The 24,226-nt window shown below is 45.2% G+C and overlaps 3 protein-coding genes, 1 non-coding gene and 1 pseudogene across 4 annotated transcripts; 2 read left to right on the top strand and 3 right to left on the bottom strand.

Annotated features, from left to right (window-relative positions):
- Positions 1-5,855: 5,855 nt before the first annotated feature.
- Positions 5,856-6,709, bottom strand: LOC120689130 (annotated as a pseudogene).
- Positions 6,710-9,232: 2,523 nt separating this feature from the next.
- LOC120691658 (cytochrome P450 94C1-like) lies at positions 9,233-10,236 on the bottom strand. The gene has a single exon (XM_039974797.1). The coding sequence runs from the start codon at positions 9,793-9,795 to the stop codon at positions 9,388-9,390; it is 408 nt and encodes a 135-aa protein (XP_039830731.1). The 5' UTR covers positions 9,796-10,236; the 3' UTR covers positions 9,233-9,387.
- LOC120691657 (cytochrome P450 94B1-like) lies at positions 9,239-11,054 on the bottom strand. The gene has a single exon (XM_039974796.1). The coding sequence runs from the start codon at positions 10,957-10,959 to the stop codon at positions 9,814-9,816; it is 1,146 nt and encodes a 381-aa protein (XP_039830730.1). The 5' UTR covers positions 10,960-11,054; the 3' UTR covers positions 9,239-9,813.
- Positions 11,055-13,489: 2,435 nt separating this feature from the next.
- On the top strand, positions 13,490-13,562 carry TRNAA-AGC. The gene has a single exon. It is a non-coding gene; the product is annotated as a tRNA-Ala (tRNA).
- Positions 13,563-17,307: 3,745 nt separating this feature from the next.
- Positions 17,308-18,360, top strand: LOC120689129. The gene has a single exon (XM_039971463.1). The coding sequence runs from the start codon at positions 17,308-17,310 to the stop codon at positions 18,358-18,360; it is 1,053 nt and encodes a 350-aa protein (XP_039827397.1).
- Positions 18,361-24,226: the final 5,866 nt, after the last annotated feature.

Here is a 24,226-nt window from a genome sequence, read left to right as displayed (position 1 = left end):
TTTTTGTAAAAAAAAATTCTCTCCCTTCAATAAAATCAACCCACAGTCCGGTCTACTCTCTCAAGTAATTAAAATCCTCAGCTTTTCTTAAAACAGCCCGCAGTCCAACCTTTCTAGTTCAAGGAAATTTCCAAATAAAATCTTAAGTTTTCGTTGAATCAACCCACCATCATGGTCCTCTCTCAGCATTTTTTTAGAAAAATCTTCGCATTTCAATTAAATCAACCACAACTCGTTCCATTCGTTACTTCTACATGAGCAACATTATACATACAATTTGAACACTAAAACGCGTAGAAATCAAAAGTTATTCAATATAAAACTTGATCTGAAATTCAAAAACTACAACTTTATTATAGAGTAAATGTTAAAATTCAAAACATTTTTGCAATTTGTTTGCACAAATGCTTACAAACGACCCATTGTACCTACAATTTGGACACCAAAACATTTTCATATCCAAAAATGATTAGTACAAAAGTTATTTAGAATTTCAAAATCTACATCTTTATGGCATAGTAAAATTTTAAATTTAAAATGATTCTATAAAAAATTTGAATAAAAAAATGTCTCAAAATTTCAAAACCTAAAGCTTTGCTACACAACAAAATTGTAAATTCACAAAAAATTCGTAACTCCTTTAATATAACATCTTATTTTGCTAAAAATATAATATTATACTACCGTTCGCCTATGGCTTCTCATGCAACCTCCACAATAACGCGGCATATTTTAATATTACCACTACTTTCTTTAAAAAACATCACGTCCATTAAATTGCCTCATGATTTCACAAATACATTAAGTATCCAAATAATTGTGCTCCACCCTCTCTAATAAATTATATTACCCCTTCTTTCACCATAGTAAATACATCAACAAATATCATACCTCCATTTCGATACCCAAAATAGTATACCACTTAAATAATAGTGTTACGACAATAGAATGCCCAAAACACCAAGTGCAACAGCAGACTGCAGACCATGACACCTATGAGAAAATAACAGAGATTTATCTTAACTACATTGCTTAAAAAATTATACATTTGCATATACACAACAATTACTGCATGCATGAACTAAAGTCCACATCAAAAGTAATACTTCACGGGATACGGGCCCCTCATGGCAAAACTTCAGGCCTTTCTAGTTTGTGATATAAATATCTTCTCCATGTATCTTCTCAACAATATTTACCGGATAACGGATCAAATCTCTAGAATTTTGATCATTCTACGTTATCATCTTGAAAGTGGTGATCCTATCCCGTAATATTTTGAGGCAATAATAGAACTATTCAGTTGGCATGCTCCCCAGCTAAAAAGAATTGTAAAGACTCATGCAAGGATTAGATGATCCGAATGTATATGCAGCAATAGATCAAACTAAATGCGGGAACTAGCAAGCTATAGGTGAGTAGCTAGGAATAGAAGTCTCCCAGCAGCATGAGAACTATTTGTATGCATATTAGTTGTAGATGGCCAAGAGGACGACATAAAGTAGGAATGTAAATACCCTTCTGATCTGTGATTAATATTATAAATTAAAGAGAACTGTACAAAAAAGTATTTAAAAAAAGAAGAAAAATTGAGATCGCTTGCAACCGCAAAAGAAGAAAGAAAGAGAAAATATTAGTAATTACAAGGGCAACACAACCCAACCGCAAAACTCTTATTAATTGGATCTGTCTCCTCATTAGGTGACTTTTATTAACTAGATCTGTCTCCTCATTAGGTGAGGTAGATATTGTATTTCCGTAAGTCACCTGTTTGTCTGGCAACACTGGACACAAAAATAATGAAACAAGGGAAGAGGAGTTGACTGGGCAACACTGGACACAAAAATAACTAAACAAGACACCCAACTGATGCACTACAGATAGAGCACAGGCTCGATTGGACAAAAACAAAACACAAAAACAACTAAATAAGGAAAGGGGAGTTGATTGGGCAACACTCTGACAAAAAAAAAAAACTAAACAAGACACCCAAAGGGTCCACTACAGATAGAGCACATGCTCAATTGGACCAAAAATAAGACACACAAATTGATCTCTCCGATCGATTCAACGCTCCATGTTGGTGACTTATGCAAATACAAGTCACCTTAAAAGGAGTAATTAAATATGTTATTAATAGAATTCTAAAGAATGATGATATGTTTCGTGATCCTATTATATTACCAAATTTGTTGATGAGGCATAATATTTAATGTCTAGGTCCTTGGACCGTTAGATCCCCAACTTATCTCCGGACATCATCTAGCTAGGTCCTTCAACTATCAATTTTTTTTTCCAGATCCATGAACTTTTCATCAGATATCACTAGATCCCTTGTACAGGCATGTCATAATGTTCCTAAACTCTAAAATGCAATTTAGGTCCCAATAATTTGTCGCTATCGGCAATGCTTCCTCATCGCTCACCGCCTTCACATCCACGCCATTTATGCCGGTGATCACGCAGGGAGCGATGATGACATTACAACTAGAATCGGAGGATGGCAGCGGATGAGGTGGACGGTGACTAGCTAGAGGTGCCATATGCGCAGACACAAGTCTTGCAGCTAGCATAGGCTTTTTCGCGGTGCTTTAGGCCCTGTTTATTTTGTTTTACATGTAAACGCAAAATTTTTTTGTGTGAGAATCTTACCAATTTGAAGTACTAAATGAAGTTTATTTATAAAACTTTTTGCACAGATGAGTTGTAAATTGCGAGACGAATCTAATGATGCTAATTAATCTATTATTAATCAATAATTAGCGGATGGTTACTGTAGCATCACTGTTGTAAATCATGGATTAAATAGGCTCATTAGATTCGTCTCGCGGTTTACAGCCCAACCATACAAAAAGTTTTGTAAATAGACTTTATTTAGTACTTCAAATTAGCAAGATTCCTTCGTAAAATTTTGCGTTTACAGTTTTTTTGCCTTTACGGAATGGGAACTAAACAGGCCTTTAATTTCTACCCCTTGTTTGGCGGAGATGATAGTCTAGGCTAAAGCTGAAGCAGATGGAAGCAAAAGGAAGGTTGCAGCTAGTGGCAGGAAAGTGCAAGACGATTTAGCTCTAGGATAGGGAGAGGAGTCCTCTCATTCTCCCTGTTTTCTTTACTAGTGATAATGCATGCTTGTGATGAGTTTCATTTTAAAAATGCATTTTCGAAGTTTAGTAACCCTGATAATATCCCGAGACAAGTTTGACGACTTGGGAAATACATTTTTTTTAGAGTTTAAGGATCTAGACGACACTATTAAAAAAGAGTTTTAGGATCTGATTTTTGAAAATGCATTTGAGATCCAGTTAATGTTTCTAGATGACATACGAAGACAATACCACCAACATATTTTACTCCATTTCTTTTTTTTTTGAAGTAATACTCCATTTCTTATATGTCTCAGAATAACAAAACAAAAGCAACCGAAGGACTGGCCTCGAGATGGATGCGCCTACGTCTGACATCTGAGGTGTGAACATTTAATATATGAAATGGCCTCGCGATAAGATATGAAAAGGCAAAGGCTTGTTTAGTTTCCAAAAATTTTCCTACAATATCCATCGTATCGAATATTCGGACATATGTATGAAAAATTAAATGCAGTCAAAAAATAACTAATTACGTAGTTCAACTGTAAATGACGAGACGAATTTTTTAAACTTAATTAGTCTATGATGGGACATTAATTGCCAAATAAAGAGCAACCACAATGTGTGTAAGAGGTAGCATTAAGCAATAAATGCTAGAGCAGAAATGCACCATAGCCATTGTGAGACTGCACCTTAAAAGAATCTTTCCTATAGTGCACCATAAGCTTACAACGCATCACAAGAGAATAAAATAATTATTTCTCTCTCTTCTTGCTTCCTATGTGCTGCATCCCCGCGTGGTTGTTGGTGTTGGCACCATGTTGTGAGACCCGTTTGACCTTTCTTTTAACCATACACATTTGTAGAGGATGAAAATAACTAAGCCCTTGTTTAGTTGAAATTTTTTTTGGACTTTTAGAATTTTGGTACTGTAGTATTTTCATTTGTATTCGGTAATTATTATCCGGTCATGGATTAACTAGACTCAAAAGATTTGTCTCGTAAATTACAGACAAACTGTGTAATTAGTTAATTTGTTTAGCTACATTTAATACTTCATGCATGCGTTCAAAGATTTGATGTGATGGAGAATCTTATAAAGTTTTGAAATTTTAGATGCAACTAAACAAGGACTAATATCATAGGTAGGTATGGCCCAGCCCTAAGGTCACACCGACCATGCACATTGGGCTTCCCTTTAACAACGAGAGGCTGCAGTATCCAAAGCCAAAAATTTTCGCGAGCTAAACACAGCCAAAATAGCATATGATTACAGGTACAGCTAGCAATTAATTAATATCTACCCCAGACCTGCCTCCGCCTCTGCCTCTAGCCCCAGCCGTTGCTTGGTCACTTGCATCGGCAAACCGCCTTTCATCCTTAGCGTGATGGTGTGGTCCAGCCCGGGGTGCTCCTCGCCGCCATCTTTTATGACTGAAAGCGAGTCGCGCTCCAGGCCATTCAGGCCGGCCACGTCAGCACGGAAAATATCGGCCGTCGGATCACGATCCGACTGTCAGGAATAGATAGAGACGTAAATTTTGTAAAAAAAAACCCCGAGTTTTGTCAAAATAAACACGGAGTCCATCAATTTAATGGGAAACCCCTCAAACTTCGTGGAGCCTTACTTTAAAAAAAACCATGAACTTTTAGTAATCGTGCCATACTCCGTGAATTTTGTAAAAAAAAACCCTGGACTTTGTTAAAATGATTCTGAAATCCATCAAATTTATGAAAAACCCCTTGAACCTTTTCAGTAATCGACCAGTACTCCGTCGACGCCAAATTTACCAAATAACCCCCGCAGTCTACCAATTTTACGAAAATCCCCCCGGACTTTTTGTAGTTCAATTTTTTTTAAAAAAAAATGAACTGGAGGGCATATTTCTGCGCGGCAACGCCGCGCAATGTTCTAGTATCGACCGAAACTTCGTGGAATATATGCTTGGCTCTATGCACAACTGGTTGGAAACTGGCCTGGGTTTCTATTCCAAACGCTGCTATCGAGCTATCAGACAGACCTTACTACTTTTCTTATGTTTGAATTGAATAACCGGACCTTACTAATTATTCGATCGGATACTACAAGTGCCAGTTTGCAACAACTTGGTAAACACGCGATTATATGCCGACATCGACGTCGTGTGCGTACACGAGAAGTTAGAGTTGATGATGACTCCACAGTTCTAACAACAAAAACAAAGAAATAATGTAAATATAGACACCTTGTTTCTGTATTTGAATTAACAAGAAGAAAAATATAATACAAGTTATAGCACATGTCTATGCTTAAATTACGTAAATCTCACAAATATTCTGGTTTGCACGTAGATTAGTTATTTCAGGACCGGATGGGGGGGGGGGGGGAGTAAATATCCCTGTGTTTTTTATTATGCATGTACCCCATAGTAACAATCTATTGGCTTTCCTCGTTCCAAAAGATGAAACTCGCCATTTTTTACAGCGAGGCGAAAAATTCAAACTATGTGACAGCAGTCCGCCTCACCAAAGTTTAGCCTTCAACGCGCCATGCCCAAATTTGTATATGCATGCTAGCACTACTATAAAAATAATTTTAGGTGTTTCTCCTTTTTGTTTAGCAGCGGATGAAAAGTTCCCTACTTTAGCTTCCAGTCCGCACCTGAAAATTCATTTCCAGGGGTTGACTGCAGAGTGAACCGCCCCTAGTCCGGATTTTTAAGGGTGGACGGTAATATCACCTGGTCCTAGAAATAAACATTTGTAGAGGTGAACCGTGGGGTGAAATTGTGCTTGTAAATAGGGATAATTTCTAGTGGTACTGGAAGCTGAACCTCTCGAAGGCGCAGGAGACGATGGACTTCATCTGGATGTAGGCCAGCTCCTTGCCGAGGCACATCCTTGGCCCCGCGTGGAACACCGGGAACCTGAACGGGCTCTCTGGCTGGAACGTGCCGTCCTCCCGGAGCCACCGTTCCGGCCTGAACTCCTCGCAGTCCTTGCCCCACAGCTCCTCCAGCCGTGACATCGCGTACACGGAGTGGTTCACCGTCCACCCTTTCCCGACGAACGTGCCGTCCGGCAGGACGTCGTCCTGCTTGCAGCAGTGCATGCCCAAGGGCACCGGCGGGTACAGCCGCATCGACTCGGTGATGGCGGCCAGGATGTAGTGCATCTCCCGGAGCTCGTCGAAGGTGAAGGTCGTCGTCTCGCCCGTGTCGCCATGGCCTGACGACCTTGATCCGCCGCGCACTCTGCGGATCTCGTCCACGATCTTGCTCTCGACGTCAGGCCGGCCGGAGACCTGCCAGAAGAACCATGTCAGCGCAGCCGACGTTGTGTCGCGCCCGGCGAGGAGGAGGTTGGTGACGACGTCCCGGAGGTTCTCGTCGCCGAGGTCATCGCGAGCGGCGATGTGCGCCAGGAAGTCGCCCCTGCTCTCCGGCCCGGCGGCCTCCCTTCTCTCCCGGCACCTCCGGACGATCCTGTCGGCGTAGCCGTGGACGACGTCGAGCGCCTCACGGATCTGCTTCTCGGGCTCCATCTTGAGCGCCCTCTTGAGTCTTGACACGCCACAGAAAGCCCGGCACAGCAAACCGGCCCAGGATGGCGCCCTCCACGTAGTCAAAGGCGCCCTCCATGTGATGTAGCTTAAGCAGTGGCACGGTTGCACGATTTTAAATTTCATTATCAACGGCCGCCATTGTTGATACAAGAGTGAATTGCGCCCCATATTCCCAAACTTATTCCAGAGTTTCACCTAATTCCTTAAACTCTCGAATTGCCAATTATGTCCCTAATCTGTGTTAAGGCGTCCATCCCGGATTCCAAAGGCGTCATGCGAGCACCTAAAGCCAATGTGGTATGCCACGTGGCACCACGGTGGTAAGCATTTTGTAAAAATTCCCCTACATAATCTTAACTTCTTCTCATTGCCTCTCTCTCTGTCCCTCTCCAACCTCTCTCTCCCTTCCTCCCTCTCTCCCTCTCTCTTGCGCCATGGGTGGCCTCCATGGTGGCCCCATGGGTGAGGAGGCGGCGTGCCGCTGGAGCGGCATGCAGCGGCGCTTCAGATGCCTCCCGCACAAGCGAATATAATGCTACCGCGGTCGCCTTGCCGCATAAGTTGAAGCCCACTGCCGAGGCGTCCCCACCTCCACCTACAATAGTTCTTAATCGACACTGCATTTCGTAAACAAGGTAGAGGCACCACGAGTGAATAAGCCAATTACCTGTTCGGAGAAGGCGTCGAGGAGGTCGTTGAGGAGTAGCCCTGCGGCGTCGCGGATGTCCCCGTAGTGGCATGGCATCCACTAGGTGGCGTCAGTGGCGGAATGGAGGCGCGAGGCCTCCACGGCAGTAGCGAAGAGCGCTGCAGACACGCAGGAGAGGCTACACACGGTGTCATGGAAGCAGGCGGTGGGGCTAGCGCAGAGAGTTGGCGCTGGATTGGTGCGCTAGTGGGCGGCTCAGCGGCGAACGCACGGAGGAGGAAGTCAGCTCGGGGCGAGGGGCAGCGCAGCGGCGACCGCGACAGTCGTTGCACGGCGAAGCTGAGGAGGCGGAGACCGTCTAGGGTCCGGTAGTCCGGGAAACCATCCCCCGACGGCACGCCCTGGCCGAGGAGCTTGCGGAGGTTTAGCGGTAGATGTGGTGGCTGATGGGCGACTAGAAGGGCATCGAGAGTTAGCGGCGGCGGTGTAGATGGTGCGGAGGTTATCGCGGTAGCGTCGGCTCTGCTTGGAGCGGTGGAGCTGAGGGGACTGGTGTTCGGTGCCCTCCCTCCCTACCTTATCCCATCCTCCCTCGAGCTCATCAATGGCGAGGCCCGCGCGGTGACGATGAGCTCTGGGACATCGTCTACCGGTGCTTCGAGGCCACCCATCACAGAATTTTCTGCCGCGAAGGACGATCCCAACCTAGTCGAAGCCCAGAAATCGCTGAGGATAGGCCCAACCCCAGTGGGGAACGCCTGTGGCGCTGCGCTGGCTACACTTTGATCCTCGTGTCTGACTAATTGTGTTCCTCCCTTCCTAATAAGTTATTTTATCTCTTCTTTCACTACAATACATTTAGCAACAAATGTCGTACCTCCATTTCAATACCAAAATAATATATTACTTAAATAATAACGTCACAGCAATAGAATGCCCCGAGTGCAACTGTGAGCTGCAGACTATGACATCTTTACAAAAATAATGAAACAATGAATTTATCTTAACTACATTACTTAAAGTTATAGATTTACCTGTACATGAACTAAAGTCCGCATCAACTACAATACTACAACGCCAGATACATGCCCCCCCACGTCTTTGCCGCGAGCCTTTCTAGTTTTGATTATTCTACGTTATCATCTCGAAAGTGGTGATCCTACTCCGTGATATTTTTCAGTTGGCATGCTCCACCTACCCCAACTAAACAGAACTATAAAGACTCATGCAAGGATTAGGTGATCCTAAGGCCAGTCTCAATGGGAGTTTCATGGAGGATTTCATAGCATTAAATATTATTTTTGCTAACATAGTAAGGAGAGAGAAAGATAGAGTTTCGTGGGATGTGAGGAGAATTTCATCACCATGAAACTCATCTGGCACAGTTACTTAATTCCCAGTCTAGGTAACTGTGCCCATGAAACTCCCACGGAGACTGACCTAATGTACAGCAACAGATCAAACTAAATGCGGGTAGGGAACTAGCATGCCAGGTCATCTAGATCCATGACTTTTCATTAGATGTCATCTAGATCCCTAAATTTGTTTAGGCATGTCATAATGTCTCTAAACTCTAAATATGCAATTTAGGCCCCCCTAATTTGTCGCTAGCGGCAATGCTTCCTCATCGCTCACCGCCTTCGCATCCACTCATATGTGCCGGTGATCACACACAGGGAGCGATGTGGACAGTACACCAAGAATCAGGGAGCGATGAGGACAGTACACCAAGAATCGGAGGATGGCAGCGCATGAGGTGGACGATGACCAGAGGCTTATTAGGTGTCATATGCGCACACAAGGCTTGCGGCTAGCAAGTGAGGCTTTTTCGCGGTGCTTTAATTTCTAACTCTTGTTTGGGGGGGTGGCATATGACGGTCGTCGCTAACTCGAATTCTGAAGATGTATTTTTGGGATCGAGTTCAGGGATCTAGATGATTCAAAGACAAGTTCAAGTACCACCCACGTATTTTATCTTTATTTCTTATTATCTAAGAATAACAAAGCAATAACAACCGAAAGACTGGGCTCGAGATGGATGTGCCTTCATCGGAGGCTGTGAATGTTACATGCAAAATAGTAGTAGCACAGGTACAACAGTTTAATTACCCTGCCTCTGCCTCTGGCCCCGGCCTCTGCTTGGTCACTTGCATCGGCAAACCGCCTTTCATCCTTAGCGTGATGGTGTAGTCCAGCCCAGGGTGCTCCTCGCCGCCATGGTACTGGAAGCTGAACCTCTCGAAGGCGCAGGAGACGATGGACTTCATCTGGATGTAGGCCAGCTCCTTGCCGAGGCACATCCTTGGCCCCGCGTGGAACACCGGGAACCTGAACGGGCTCTCTGGCTGGAACGTGCCGTCCTCCCGGAGCCACCGTTCCGGCCTGAACTCCTCGCAGTCCTTGCCCCACAGCTCCTCCAGCCGTGACATCGCGTACACGGAGTGGTTCACCGTCCACCCTTTCCCGACGAACGTGCCGTCCGGCAGGACGTCGTCCTGCTTGCAGCAGTGCATGCCCAAGGGCACCGGCGGTTACAGCCGCATCGACTCGGTGATGGCGGCCTGGATGTAGTGCATCTCCCGGAGCTCGTCGAAGGTGAAGGTCGTCGTCGTCGTCGAAGGTGATCCGCCGCGCACTCTGCGGATCTCGCCCACGATCTTGCTCTCGACGTCAGGCCGGCCGGAGACCAGCCAGAAGAACCATGTCAGCGCAGCCGACGTTGTGTCGCGCCCGGCGAGGAGGAGGTTGGTGACGACGTCCCGGAGGTTCTCGTCGCCGAGGTCGTCGCGAGCGGCGATGTGCGCCAGGAAGTCGCCCCTGCTCTCCGGCCCGGCGGCCTCCCTTCTCTCCCGGCACCTCCGGACGATCCTGTCGGCGTAGCCGTGGACGACGTCGAGCGCCTCACGGATCTGCTTCTCGGGCTCCATCTTGAGCGCCCTCTTGACACGCCACAGAAAGCCCGGCACAGCGAACCGACCCAGGATGGCGCCCTCCACGTAGTCAAAGGCGCGCGCGAACTCCGGGCCCTGGGGCGCCGCCGCGCCCTCCTTGGCGAGGCAGCCGGGGTCGTCGCCGAAGGCCACGTGGCAGATGTTGTCGAACGCGAAGCACTCGAAGACGTGCTGCATGTCCAGAGCGCGCCCATGGCGCTCGGCCTGCTCGAGCAGCGGCAGGAGCCGCTCGACGACCTCGGACCGGACGGTGTCGACGATGAACTTCGTCAGCGAGCGCTTGCTGAACTCGAAGCTGGCGGCCTTGCGCTGCCGCAGCCACTGCTCGCCGTCGGAGTTGAAGATGCCGTGGCCGAGGAAGTCCTCGAGCGTCGACGACAAATGGTCGCCCTTGGGGTAGTTGGCGAAGCTCGTCTTGGCTATGTGCTCAAGGTTGTCCGGGTTGGCGGTGATGACGACGCCGGGAAGGCCCGGGGCTTTGAAGGCCATGGTCCGCGTCGTCGGGCTCCGCTTCGCAACCTCGACGGACCACTCGACAAGGCGGTGGCCGTTCTTGGCCAGGTGAGGGAACCTGCCGAGGATCGGGTAGGCCTTGAGGTCGTCGCCTGATGCGCGAGGCATCTGCTGCTTCCTGCTGTGATCCTGGAGCAGGTATAGCAAGCAGACGAAGGGTAGGAGCAGGACGAGGAGGAGAGGCCATGAGGCCAGGGAGAGGTGCATTTCCATCTGGCTAAACTTTGCCTTAGCTTGCTCGTGCTGCAAGGTGATTTTAACGATAGTAAGCGAGGTGACCGACGATATTATTTTATTTCTTGCGGGTTGTGTACGGCACGACCAACAATTAACTCAATGGTCTGCAATTTGCAGAAATAGATTATATATATCTAGTGGTAGCTGAAAACAGAGTGAATATTTCGAATCTTTCACTGAGAGCACGTGTCATGTCACCCTGTTGCATTTTCTTGGCACAAAATACTGGAGCAGTGTTTATTTTCTGATACCGACGTTTGAAGAAAACATGTAACCGAAGATATATTATTGTGAGCAGGTGCAGTTCAAGTTCACATATTTACTTTTTTTCTTTTTCTGGCAGTAAGTTTTCCAATCATCCATACATGTTTCAAGCAACCAACCTATTAACTATTGCTACTGTAGTTTGGTTCGATCAGCGTGCACAGTAATGCCATGCACGTGATAGCTGAGTGCCTGCCAGCTAGCCAACTCTTAAAGATATTTTCCTTTGTTTATTTAGCACGTGATACTGCCTCCCATCATACAAAAAGTCACATGAGTCATGACGATGATGCCGATGTGATAGATCTCCAATGTGACTAGCGGTATCCGTGAAAAATTTCACATTATTTACTGTGTTCTTGTTTCGATGCTCGGTGTAAAATTTGTGAAATGGAACTTTTGCACATTTGAAATATTAAATATAGACTAATCACAACACTAATTACAGAATTCGTCTGCAAACTACAATACAAATTTATTAAGACTAATTAATTCATCATCAACACATGTTTACTGTAGATTTAAGTAGCAATTTATTATCTAATCATGACCTAATTAGACTTATTATAGTCGTCTCGTAATTTACAAGTAAACTATGCAATTAGTTTTTTTTTATTTTACCTAGATTTAATACTACATACATTTGCCGCAAGATGGTTTTGGAATTTTAAATTTTGCAACTAAACAAGACATGTGTCTCCGTTCCGAAGTCTAGTTCCCCACCCAAAATTTTTCACCCATCACATCAAAGAGAATTTTACATGCACGAAATATTAAATGTAGACAAAAATAACTTATTGCATGGATGTGCGGTAAATTGCGAGACGAATTTAATGAGCCTACTTAATCCATAATTTGTAATAATAATGCTACAATAACCATCTACTAATCATGAATTAATTACTCTCTAATTACTCTCATTAGATTCGTCTCGCGATTTTTATGCGAGATCTATAATTAATTTTATAATTAGTCTACATTTACCACTCCTAAATAGTAAGATTTTTTTGCAAAAAAATCATGTTTAGTCAATCTGAAACTTTGTCCTCTTCCTAAACCTCGTGCTCTGTTCTTCCAAATTCCAATCCAATCCTATTCGGGCTACATGCTGTTAACAATATTGGTATCAGAGATGTTCGATTTGAAGCCGCATCAAATGAATCACTGGCAGTTCGCTCAATTCCGCACCGCATATGGAACCAACTCACACTGAGAACGTACAAGCAATTTGAGGTTCATTCTGTTAGCCATAGGAGCATGTTTGACTCTTGTAGTAATTCAGGATCTAGTCATAGTGTGGATTAGTCTATGTGGATCAAAGTGGTTTCTATGCACTTCTTTGCTGCAACTGTAAGAAGAGTTGTCGTTCGAACTGAGCGTAGCTCGTAAGATTTCTCGTGGTGGAACCTGTTCATCAGAGTTCGAGTTCTCGATTCGGCACTGGTGCTTGTATTTTTCTGGATTTATTTCAGAATTTAACCAGCGCTATATTTTCAGTACCAGGCGATGTGTCCCTCGATTGCGGGGCGTTAGTAGTGACTTCGTCAATCTTGAGGATCTACTGGCCCAAGATGCATATAGGGGTAGGTTCGTCAATCTTGAGGATCTACCTGCTCAGTCTCTCAGTCTCTCGAAGGTGCATATAGAGATAGGTTCGTCAATCTCAAAGATATACCTGCTCAGACTTTCGGAGATGCTCACAGAGATGGGATTGAGTACGTGTATTCAGGGATTAGTTAGTTTGTGTGTTCGTTTATGAATATCTGCGTTTCTACTGTATTTTGAGAAAAAAAAAGTAGTCGTGGCTTGAGTTTCGTCAGTTGATTTTGGAACCTTTTGGAACTTCGTGATTTCGTGCAGGCGTGTTGGGCCGCGCATCCGAGGTCCGGGCCAGAGCTCGTCACCGATGAAGCTACGCTGCCTTCGGTCCCCGACCTCATCTCGCCTCCTGCATCCCCCCACCCCTTGGCCGACGCGCGCGTCGCGCTCCCAGCCAATCCGTCTTCTTTTCTAGGGGAATTTTTGGTGTCCATGGCGCCAGGGAACGAGAAGGAGAAGCACCTGACACGTTGTTTCAAATGAAACCCCGGCGATCGGAGGATAGCTTCATTTCACACGAATGAACCTAACTCGAGGATCCTGGCTGCTGGCGACGGCCGACAGAGGGGGATTGGGGCGCCGTGAGGAAAAAGGTCACAGTTGATTAGAATAATAAAGTAACAGTGTGCTAATGAAAACAAATGGGGATGTAGCTCAGATGGTAGAGCGCTCGCTTAGCATGCGAGAGGTACGGGGATCGATACCCCGCATCTCCATTTTTTTTTTCTGTGCTACAATGTTCGACTATGTCCGGTATTGGTCACCTAAGTCGATGGTGTGCTTTTCTTAATCCTATTTTTCTCGGAACATTTAATTTAATATATATGTGCATATGTAATCGCTACCAGCTACAGCCCGATCAGAGCGAATTTATACCCAAACCAGTGTGAAACTGTGGATGAATATGACCCTATTCGTTTCTACCAATCCTTTTTTAGCTCCTCTCACATCAAAAAGAATCTCATCATTTAGAAGTATCAAATAAAATTTGTTTATAAAACTTTTTTGACAGATAGTCCTAATTTGCGAGACGAATCTAATAACTAATGAGATCAATTAATAACCATCGGCTAATTATAGATTAATATATCTCATTATATTCGTCTCGCAGTTTAGACCCGGGTTCTGCAGTTAGTTTTCTAATTAGACTTTATTTAATACTAATAAATATCAAAATTCTCTTTGATGTGATATACTAGTCTAAAGTTAGCTCCTGAATCCAAACAACCCCTATATATATTGTCAGCTTTGAGATGTAAAGCTGCACGCACCGTTGAAACCCTATGTAACATTATACAAAGTTACATAACCTATAATGTATAGATGAACTTATTTCTAGACTTAGGGTGTTTAGTTGGTGAAAAAGTTTGGATTCTGGTAATGTAGCACATTTTGTTGTTATTTGGTAATTAATGTCTAATCATGGACTAATTAGGCTTAAAAGATTCGTCTCGTATGAATCAGTTAAACTATGTAATTAGTTATTTTTTAAACTACATTAATACTTCATGCATGTGTTCAAAGATTCGATGTGACTAGCACTGTGCAATTTTTTTTTGAACTTAAAGGCAGAAGCGCTACCAGATATATAAGAAGGAGAAGCAATACAATGTTCATACTGATTGATATTACGTAAATAACTAAAAGACTCGCACTCCTAGAGCCGATATGCATTATGAAACTACATTATTCACCCAAAGCTCACACGCTTGTTGTCGGAGCGCCATCTCCTATTTGATCAATCCCAGAATACGTTGCGGTGCCTGATAAACTCCCTGGAAGATGTGCCTATTCCTTTTGTTCCAAATGTTCCATGTCGTGTAGATTAGTAGAGGCACCACCCCGCTCTTGTTTGCAGCCACAACTACCTGCAGTGCTAAATTCCACCATTCCTGGACATTGACATTCAGGGCAGGAATGGAGACCAACCCATCTGGGCATGTCCGGACATATAGATTTCCAAATGGGCCACCCGGCCCTAGCCCGACGTGGCCCGGCCCGAAGCGGCCCGGCACTATCAGACCATCGGGCCTGATAGTGCCCTGCCTATCGGGCCGTCGGGCTAAACTGGCAGCCCAGGCCCGACACTAAGGCTATTTTATAGGGCCGGGCCGACACGGCGGCCCGACTGGCCCATCGGGCTCTGGCGGCCCATCTGGCGCGCGGAGGCTAGAGGCGGCGCCGGGCAGTTGTGTGCTGCGCTTGGGCGTGCGAGCGGGGGCCAGGGTCGGCGGTGGCCGGGGCGGAGGCGGCCGGGGGTTGCGGACGCTAGCCGGGGTCGAAGGCGGCCGGCGTGGTCGTGTGGAGGGGTGGAGGAGAGAGGGAGGGGCGACTGGTGTGGGGTGGAGAAATTAGGGTTTGATGATTTTATATCTGAGAGGTGAAGAGGGAAGGGAAGGTGGGTTGCTGGGCCATGGAATCACATGGACCGCTATCGGGCCGGCCATTATCGTGTCGTGCTTCGGGCTGGCACTATGGGCCGTAGTGACAGCCCAAGCACTAAAAGGTCGTCGGGCCAGGCTGGCATTAAGCACTATTGATCGTGCCTAGTGCCGGGCTAGGGCCGTGTTTTTTAGGGCCGTGCTTTGGGCCGCCAATCATGCCCGGCCCATTTGGAATTCTATATCCAGACCAGAGACCAAACTTGTTGCGTGAAACAACAGTGCAAGCATAAGTCAGATGCAGACCCAAGTTCTTGATGGCACATGCAGCAGATCGGGCTGCATTGAATTCCTTTCAGAATCGAGTTGTCCGCGGTCTGAATTTTTCCTTGTACCAACAACCAGGTAAAAAAGCGATGCTTGCCTTCAGAATTGGCTTTCCAGATCGCTTGTGAGTTGAACGTGCAGTAGGTGTTGACACTATTTTTTGGTATGCGTCAAAAGGGAATAAGGAAAGAGATATCAGTCTGCGAAAACAGCGCTGGTTTACAGAAGGAAGAGATCGGTCACGGTTTGGTGCCGATTAGGTGTCTTAGCATTAATGCGCAGATTTGGTTCGGGACGGCCTCGATTTGGAAGGGGGTATTTGGTTTATTGAAATAGTTTTATTTTTTAAGATAGAATTGTGTTTTGCCGTAATCGGCTAGGATTGTGTTAGCGTGGGGTATAAATATGAGTCCCTCGGCTATTGTAAAGATTGATACGCATCCAAACAAACAAATCTTACTACTTGCAATTTACTTTCTCGTCGGCGACTTCGCCATCTTTTTTTCATTTTCACGAGTTCTTTCAAGCTGATCAACGACGCCTCACATTCGAGCAACTTGATTTGCTAGTAAGTCTTCGTTTACCGAGTAAATCTGAGCTTTAGCTTCCGGGCGCACCGCTGTGGCTTCGTTAAAATCTATTCAAAATTTACCGAATTTATCTAAGCTTTGATCTCGGGCGTATCGCTGTTTTCTCGTTTAGATCTATTCACAAATTACCCAGCTTAGTGATCTATTTAATCGGCTGTAAGCTCCTTGTTTATCACGATAAACCTTGTAAAAGCTGACTAGATTGGTTACAAGCTTAGCTTTGTCCAAATCCACACATTCGTGGGTTTGTACATCGTTACCTGGCACGTGTCGGTTTAAGATCTAGCCGTCTAGTTTCATACCGGTATCGGCAGCTCATTGTCGATTCCCTATAGATCGCCTTTATTATACGCTTTTTTATACCCGATCTGCTGTCGTTTTCTGTATCGGCAGAGCCTTGCCGATACGCCGCGTGAGAGTGATTCGGAAATCCAGCCGATACACTCTTGAATTTGACTGTTTGCTATTTCCTTGTTAATTTATAGGTCAAATTGACTGGCACGCCCTGGTTTGACCCTCAGGCTCATGCAGATGGGAATATCGGAGATACACAGCCGATTAGTACTGCAGTACCATCTCAGTTTCCTCCTGTGTATACCAGTTCTACACCAATGGCTGCGCATGCACAGGGAAACTATATGACAGGGTTCCCAGCTGGCTGGAAGCCTGCTACTGGATTTGGTATGCCTCCTGAGTACATGATGCCATCTTCAGCAGGGCAGCCATGCTCATCAGCTTCGCAGCCGATGAATCAGCAAGTTAATGCGTCGGTTTCACAGCCGACCCAGTCTCAAGACGCCGCACCGGCTGCACAGCCATCGGTTACACCTGCATCAGCGCCATCGCCAGCGAGTCCAAACAATGTGTCGGCTCCAAGGCCGACACCTCAACAGCAGAATCTGACGATGATGATACAGCCCAAGTCTCCTACAGAGGTCCTGGCAAATAGACTTCCTCACGCCAATGGAGTTACATGGGTATTCCATGATCCTGTGACTAGTTTTGTGCGTCACGTGAATGTGCCTAATGTACCTCCTGTGGCACAGCAACAACCTAGTCAGAGGCCAGCATAGAATAGTCATAGCAATGAAATGGTGCTCCACCAGTCACCGTCTAATCAAGTCACTCAGCAAGTCGCGCGGACCACATCGACTACTCAGCCGATGACTACACCCAGTGCACAGCCAGCATCAGCAGCTCTGCCGATAGCTTCACCAGTGCTACAGCCAGCATCAACTGATGGCCAACAGATCGATTGGGCATCCAAAATTGCTGAGGTGACGAGGGATCAGTTTGGCTTGAAGCCAAAGCAGCAAAATCTGATGTACAGAACTCCATATCCAGTTGCGTATGATCAACTGACGTTGCCCCACAAGTACAAGCTTCCAGATTTCACCAAGTTTTCTGGATATGGAGAGGTCTCCACAGTGGAACACATCAACAGATTCATCATGCAGTGTGGAGAAGCAGCTCAGAACGACGCATTGAAAGTGCATTTGTTCTCAATGTCTCTCTCTGGATCGGCCTTTACATGGTTCACGACGTTGCCAGCCAACTCCATAATATTCTGGGCCGATCTAGAGAAGCAGTTCTACCAGTTCTTCTACTCTGGCATAGAAGAGATGAAGCTGACCGATTTGACCAACTTGAGACAGAGAAATGATGAATCGGTCGCTGCCTTCATTCAGAGGTTCAGGGATGTTAAGAACCGGTGCTTCAGTCTGGTTCTGTCTGATCAGCAGCTTGCAGAGGTTGCTTTCCAAGGACTCTTGCCGCACATCAAGAAGAAGTACGCCTCCCAAGAGTTCTACAGCATCAGTCAGATGGCTCACAGGATGACGGGGGATATCAAATCGTATGAGCAGAAGATGAGCAACTTTCAGAAGAAAGTCAATTTTGTTGACTGTTCAGATGCCTCTGATTCGGATGATGACCAGATGGTGGGATCGGCTGAGTGGGTTCAGAGCAACAAGAAGCCGATCTCATGTCCGTTTGGTAACAAGGAACCCGAAAAATATGGGTTTGATATTACAAAGGCAGACAAAATCTTTGATCTGTTGCTGTTAGAGGGTCAGATTAAGCTGAAGTCGTATCTCAAGATCCCGACAGATCAAGAGTTGAAGAATATCAAGTACTGCAAGTGGCACAATGCGACATCTCGTGATACAAATGAATGCAAAGTGTTTCGTCAGCAGATACAATCGGCTATAGAGTAGGGGAGGCTCAAGTTTGAGACACCCAAAAAGGCGATGAACATTGATGGGCACCCGTTTCCTACTAACATGGTAGATGTTGGAGGGAAGAGGAACGCATTGCAGACAAAGGTGATCACGTCACAATCGGTCAAGGAGTCTGGAGCTGTTGATCCTAAAACTCAGATAACGGCCGATGAAGCCAAAGGCAAGAAGCCGCAATGAAAAGAGGAATCTGCGGCACCAAAGAAGAAGGTCACGTCTCGGATGCTTCTGAACAAGTTCCAGCATGATCAAGAGAGGAGATAGTACAGAGAAGAATCTGCGCAATGACACGAGGGACATTGGAGATGTCCTTTCTTTGTGTAATGTTGGGAAGAAGGCTTGACTCTACCGACAGTAGACAACTGTCCAGAGTGCAACGGTTTTTACCGTGAAGACCGGTCACACAAGAAGCCACATTTCGACCAGAGGCCTCGAGGGCCGATCATCAGAGAAAGGTGCGATGACAGACGCACCCCTGTACATGATCGGCTGGGGGGCAGGGTTTTAGTGCATGATCGGCTGGGGGGCAGGACCATGCTACGTGATCTTGCAGGAGGAAGGATTTCTGCTGATGAGCGGGTTGAGCAAACTGCTGATGCTCGACTTTCAGATGAGTACCCACATCGCAGGGATCCAGAAAGAGAGCCTATTCATGATAATATTGATTGGCCTCGGTGGTGTCCAGCGGGTTTGACCAGATCACAGAAGAGGCAAGTTCAGAGGCTGCGTCAGACAGAAGTGTTGGAAGAAGAGATAAAGGAGGCTCCTAGAAGAGGAGTCAGGTCAGAGGTTTGATGTGTTAAGTCAAGGGCCGATGATAAGCAAGAATCATGGTTATTGGTTGTACCTATTAATATGGTATTCATGTTGCCCAGTGAATTCATGGCGCCAGATAATGGTGATGAAAAGCAAGATTTGGAAGAAGCAATGGCTCAACTAAATTTGGAACCTGTACCGGCTACCTTTGAAAAGCCGGAATATGAAAAACGCAAACATCTCAAAGCTTTATTTTTGAAAGGTTTTGTTGATGGTAAACCTGTCACGAAGATGTTGGTAGATGGAGGAGCAGCAGTAAACATAATGCCATATGCTATGTTACGCAAGCTTGGGAAAGGCAGTGAAGATTTGACTAAGACAGATATGATGCTTAAAGACTTTGAGGGTGTTGTGTCTCTAGCAGTTGGAGCATTATGTGTTGATCTGACCATCGGCAGTAAGACTCTTCCCACTACTTTGTTTGTTTTCAATGGGAAAGGTTCATACAATTTGCTGTTGGTAAGAGATTTGATTCATGCCAATTGTTGCATACCATCTACCATGCATTAATGTCTTATACAATGGATTGGTGATGTTGTCGAAGTCGTTGCAGCTGATTCATCGTTCAGTATTGCATCGGCAGAAGCTTGTGAAGAAAACTATGAGAGAGTAAGATGTTTTTCTGGTCAAGCATGGGAAACAGGGTTTTTGAAGATTGCCGATTATGAGATGTCATCAAGCCAGACAATTGGACCTACGGATGAGTCTTGAATATATTTGTAAAAGCTGATGGTTTGCACATCGGCTGGGTTTGGTATAGCCGACATAATAGATGTCGCCTTTAGAGCAAAAAATGTAAAAAAAGCCAATAGTGTTTTAACAACATTGGCTTCTGATGGCCGATATAATTTTGTATCGACCTTAGGGCGATAAAATCCAAATAATACAAAAGAAGATATGTATTTGTTAAGGGCAAAAGTTGTGAATCAACATTGTGAGGCAGTGCATCAATTGAAGTTTTTTTCTACCACATCAAAGATAAGTAGCATTTTACAGTGATCCGAGAGCATTTCGGATCACAGAGATCGCACGCAGGCGAATGTCATTAGCATCTTGAATCTCTTTGTTGTCAGCTTCAGCAGAACCTGGTATTGGCTTGAGACTTTTGTGGAGTTGGTAAGTCTGACGAGCTTGTTCTTGTTTTTCCACCTCAAGTTGCTGGAGTGCCGATGGGAGTTGAGATAGTCTATTATCTACATCGGCAACTTCTTGATTTACTTGCTCCAGTTCCTTGGTGAGACGCTCTTGTTTGGCTTCCAAGTCTCTCTTTGATTGTTCCATATCTGCCTTAGACTGGGTTAAAGAGATAATTTTTCCACGAGTCGCTTCCACAAGACTTTTCAAATCATCTCTCTGTTTGATCGTTTGCTCTTGCTGAAGCCGATCAGAGAGACGTTTCTGAGCTCTGAGAACTTAAATCTGGTGACTCTCGATATAAGCAGCAGGATGCAGTACTTCCTCGAGAGCTTCTGGAAGGGGACCTTTTAGAGACTTCAAGATGGTGCGAATCGGCTCAGCATCTCAAACCAGTTGGCCAATATCTTGCTTCAGAAATTGCAGAATTTCCTGAAGCTTGGCCTTGGTCTCTTCTGATAATGGAGCCGATTCTGCCGATGATGTAGCCTCATCTTATGCACTGATTGCTCCAAGTTGGAAGGAGAATAGACTGTTATCTGGACTATCTTGTACCTGATGAAGAAAATGGGAGTGTTAGTTGGTTTTCATTTTTCAGTTTCTGAAAGGTGGAAGGATGTCTTACTTGTTTCGGAAGAGCTTCATCGGTAGCTAGTGCAGAGGAGGACGCTAGTAGTAATACTAGAGCATTGGAATCGGGGAGAGCATCTTGTGGGATGATTGATGGTTCTTGCATGATGATTGATGATTGCTGGACAACAAAGTTGAATCAGATACAAGATCAGATCAAAGAGAGAAAGTGATTGTGTTACCTGAGCCGTTGAAGGGGTTGTTCTGGCCCTTTTGGAGGGCAGGCATTGGATCTGGTTTTGAAGATGCAAATATCAGACAAGTGTCAAAGAATGGTAAATAGACAAGTAAATTACCTGAACTGTTGGAGGTGTTTGGGAAGTAATCTCTTGGATATCCCCTTCGTTTATGTCTTCGGCAGCTATGTTTTAAGTGCCGGATGGTGTGATCAGTAAGATATGCATTATAATTAGAAAGGAGAGTGAAAGTTGTCTATTACCTTCTGATGGGGAAAAAGTAGCATCTGTTGGAGCATCGGCATCTGGTGCAAATGTGATGGTCAAAGCATGGCCAGAAGAGCCTTGAGTCCTCTGGGCTGTTCTCTTAGTGCTGGTCATCTTGCGTTTTCTGCCAGCAGCAATATCAGCAAGGGTTTTTTGCGTCATAGCCGATAAGAGGATAATTTATTGGTGGAGAGTATTTGATCGGCTGCCCGCTTCTGCTGATTTTTGGAGGAGAAGAAACACCAGCCTGTTAAAAGTATTTGTTAGAACACAAGTAAGTGGTATAAGATGGGAAATACAACAAAGAGATTTTTGTATGTACCTCATCATCGGTGCCTTGATAATTTTCATCCAAGGCGATGCAGTAGATCTTTAATGATCCGCAGAAAAGGTGTTCTTGCCATTCTGACCACCATTGTGCGAAGGGTATGGTGGTAAGTGGTGCTGCTTGCCAATCGGCTAGTTGTGTCATGTTAATGACAGGTTCCAGATTTTTCAGCCGATTGTATGCAAGAGCATTGCCGATTGGGTGCCTCGCTTGTACTTTATCGGCAAAGTAGGGAAAAGGTGGTACTTGGACGAATCCTACTTGTCTGGCTACTATTGATGGATAGCAGAATTTGTAGCCAATGACACTTTTTCCGGAAGTAAAGTTGGAAGGTAGGATTCTTGGAGATATGGCCTCTCTCATGATATTTGTGGCTTCTTCGTCATCTCTCTAGAAATCGAGATTGAACTTGAAGGGGTTCTCGTATTCATTGTTATCATCATGATATGCAAACCAGATAGTGGAATCTTCGGTAAATCCATTGTAGAAGCATTTGAAGAAGTCAGTTTTGACAAAGACATTGGGGTCATTGGCAATCATAATAGCTGCTTCACCGAAGGAAGTGCAACGGCAAGAGATTGGATCTTCTTCCTCGTCAAATTCTTCTGATGAGAAGGATATTTCTAACAGTTTGATTCCCATGGTTTTATTCATATACATGTTCAGCCATAACTGAATAAACCACCAGGGACCTCCTAGATTGGAGATTGGTTGATCGGCCCTGAGTTTGGCCGATTCTTGGTGAAGCAGATGGTAAACTGATCCGAGAAGGTGTTTGTCGAGGGGTATTGGGTTTCCACTAGCCAGGGTTTCAGCCATCTTCAAGGTGTTGTTCGTTGGGCCTGCTGTCTTGCCACAAAAGATGAATTTTTCTAGCCACATGTTGAGGAAAGCAGTATGTTCCCTAAGTGATACAGAGCCAGTTTTCGTGTTATTAGTGACATATCCTTTCCACCCACCGATGGTCCTGGTCTCTATTCTAAAGGAAGCCTTGTCCAGAAAATCAATGGACCGGTCGGGGGCAGTGATATTGAGGCCAGTAAGCATCATAACATCTAGCAGGGTTGGGGTCATCGGACCATGGCCGAACAAGAAAGCGTTGATAGCATTAGACCAAAAGAAAGAAGCCGATATGAGCATCGGCTCGTTCCTGACCATTTCAGGCAGAGACAGATTGAGGCATTGGCTAATGTCATATTGCTCCCAAGTAGCCCGGTGACTGCCTGCTACCCTGCGAAACCAGTTTCTCCACCCTGGGATGATGTTTGGCCAAGATCTAAAGGCGAGGGACCAATCTGAGGTCATGTTTGAAGCCTTGAGGTGGATTCTGCCAGTTTCCAAGTTGATTATACTAGTCTGATCTGGGTTACTCATGGGGCCTAGGCAAATCATACTGGGTTGCTCGGACAGAGGGATGAGGATTGAGTTCCTAAGGGTCTAGAAATAATGACGGAAAAGGAAATCAAGAACAATCGCAAATTGCAAATTAGAATGGCGGCGCAGAAGGGAGATGGGAGGTCAGTGTACCTGGGGGATCTCGGAGATGGAAGCCATTGGTAGAACCTTGGGGAAGCTTTCGACGTTTGAGGAAGACGCAGCTGGAAATCCGGAAGCGGCGGAACAGATGAGTTCTTGAGCAAGGAGAAAGATAGCTCGGATGCAGAAGCTGTAAAGAAGAAAGGGGGAAGAGTATGCTGACGTACTTATAAGGTGACCCCGGATTGATGAGCCGTTTACACTGGATACGAGGAACGACATGAAGCGCTTTTTGGGCAACCGTTTGAAGGAAATAATTATGATTGAAGGGATAATTTTGGAGTAAAAGGATAATTCACTCTGAAACTGGGGGGCATGTGTTGACACCATTTTTTGGTATGCGTAAAAAGGGAATAAGGAAAGAGATATCAGTTTGCGAAAACGGCGCTGGTTTACAGGAGAAAGAGATCGGTCACGGTTTGGTGCCGATTAGGTGTCTCAGCATTAATGCGCAGATTTGGTTCGAGACGGCCTCGGTTTGGAAGGGGGTATTTGGTTTATTGAAATAGTTTTATTTCTTAAGATAGAATTGTGTTTTGCCATAATCGGCTAGGATTGTGTTAGCGTGGGGTATAAATATGAGTCCCCGGCTATTGTAAAGATTGATACACATCCAAACAAACAAACCTTACTACTTGCAATTTACTTTCTCGTCGGCGACTTCGCCATCTTTTTTCATTTTTGCGAGTTCTTTCAAGCTGATCAAGGACGCCTCATATTCGAGTGACTTGATTTGCTGGTAAGTCTTCGTTTACCGAGTAAATCTGAGTTTTATCTTCCGAGCGCATCGCTGTGGTTTCGTTCAGATCTATTCAAAATTTATCGAATTTATCTAAGCTTTGATCTCGGGCGTATCGTTGTTTTCTCGTTTAGATCTATTCACAAATTACCCGGCTTAGTGATCTATTTAATCGGTTGTAAGCTCCTTATTTATCACGATAAACCTTGTAAAGCTGAT

This window comes from Panicum virgatum, chromosome 9N (assembly GCF_016808335.1).
Source record: "Panicum virgatum strain AP13 chromosome 9N, P.virgatum_v5, whole genome shotgun sequence".
In the NCBI taxonomy this organism is placed as follows: Eukaryota; Viridiplantae; Streptophyta; class Magnoliopsida; order Poales; family Poaceae; genus Panicum; species Panicum virgatum.
Note: the sequence above shows the minus strand (reverse complement) of the source record. Positions and strands in the feature narration are given on the sequence as shown.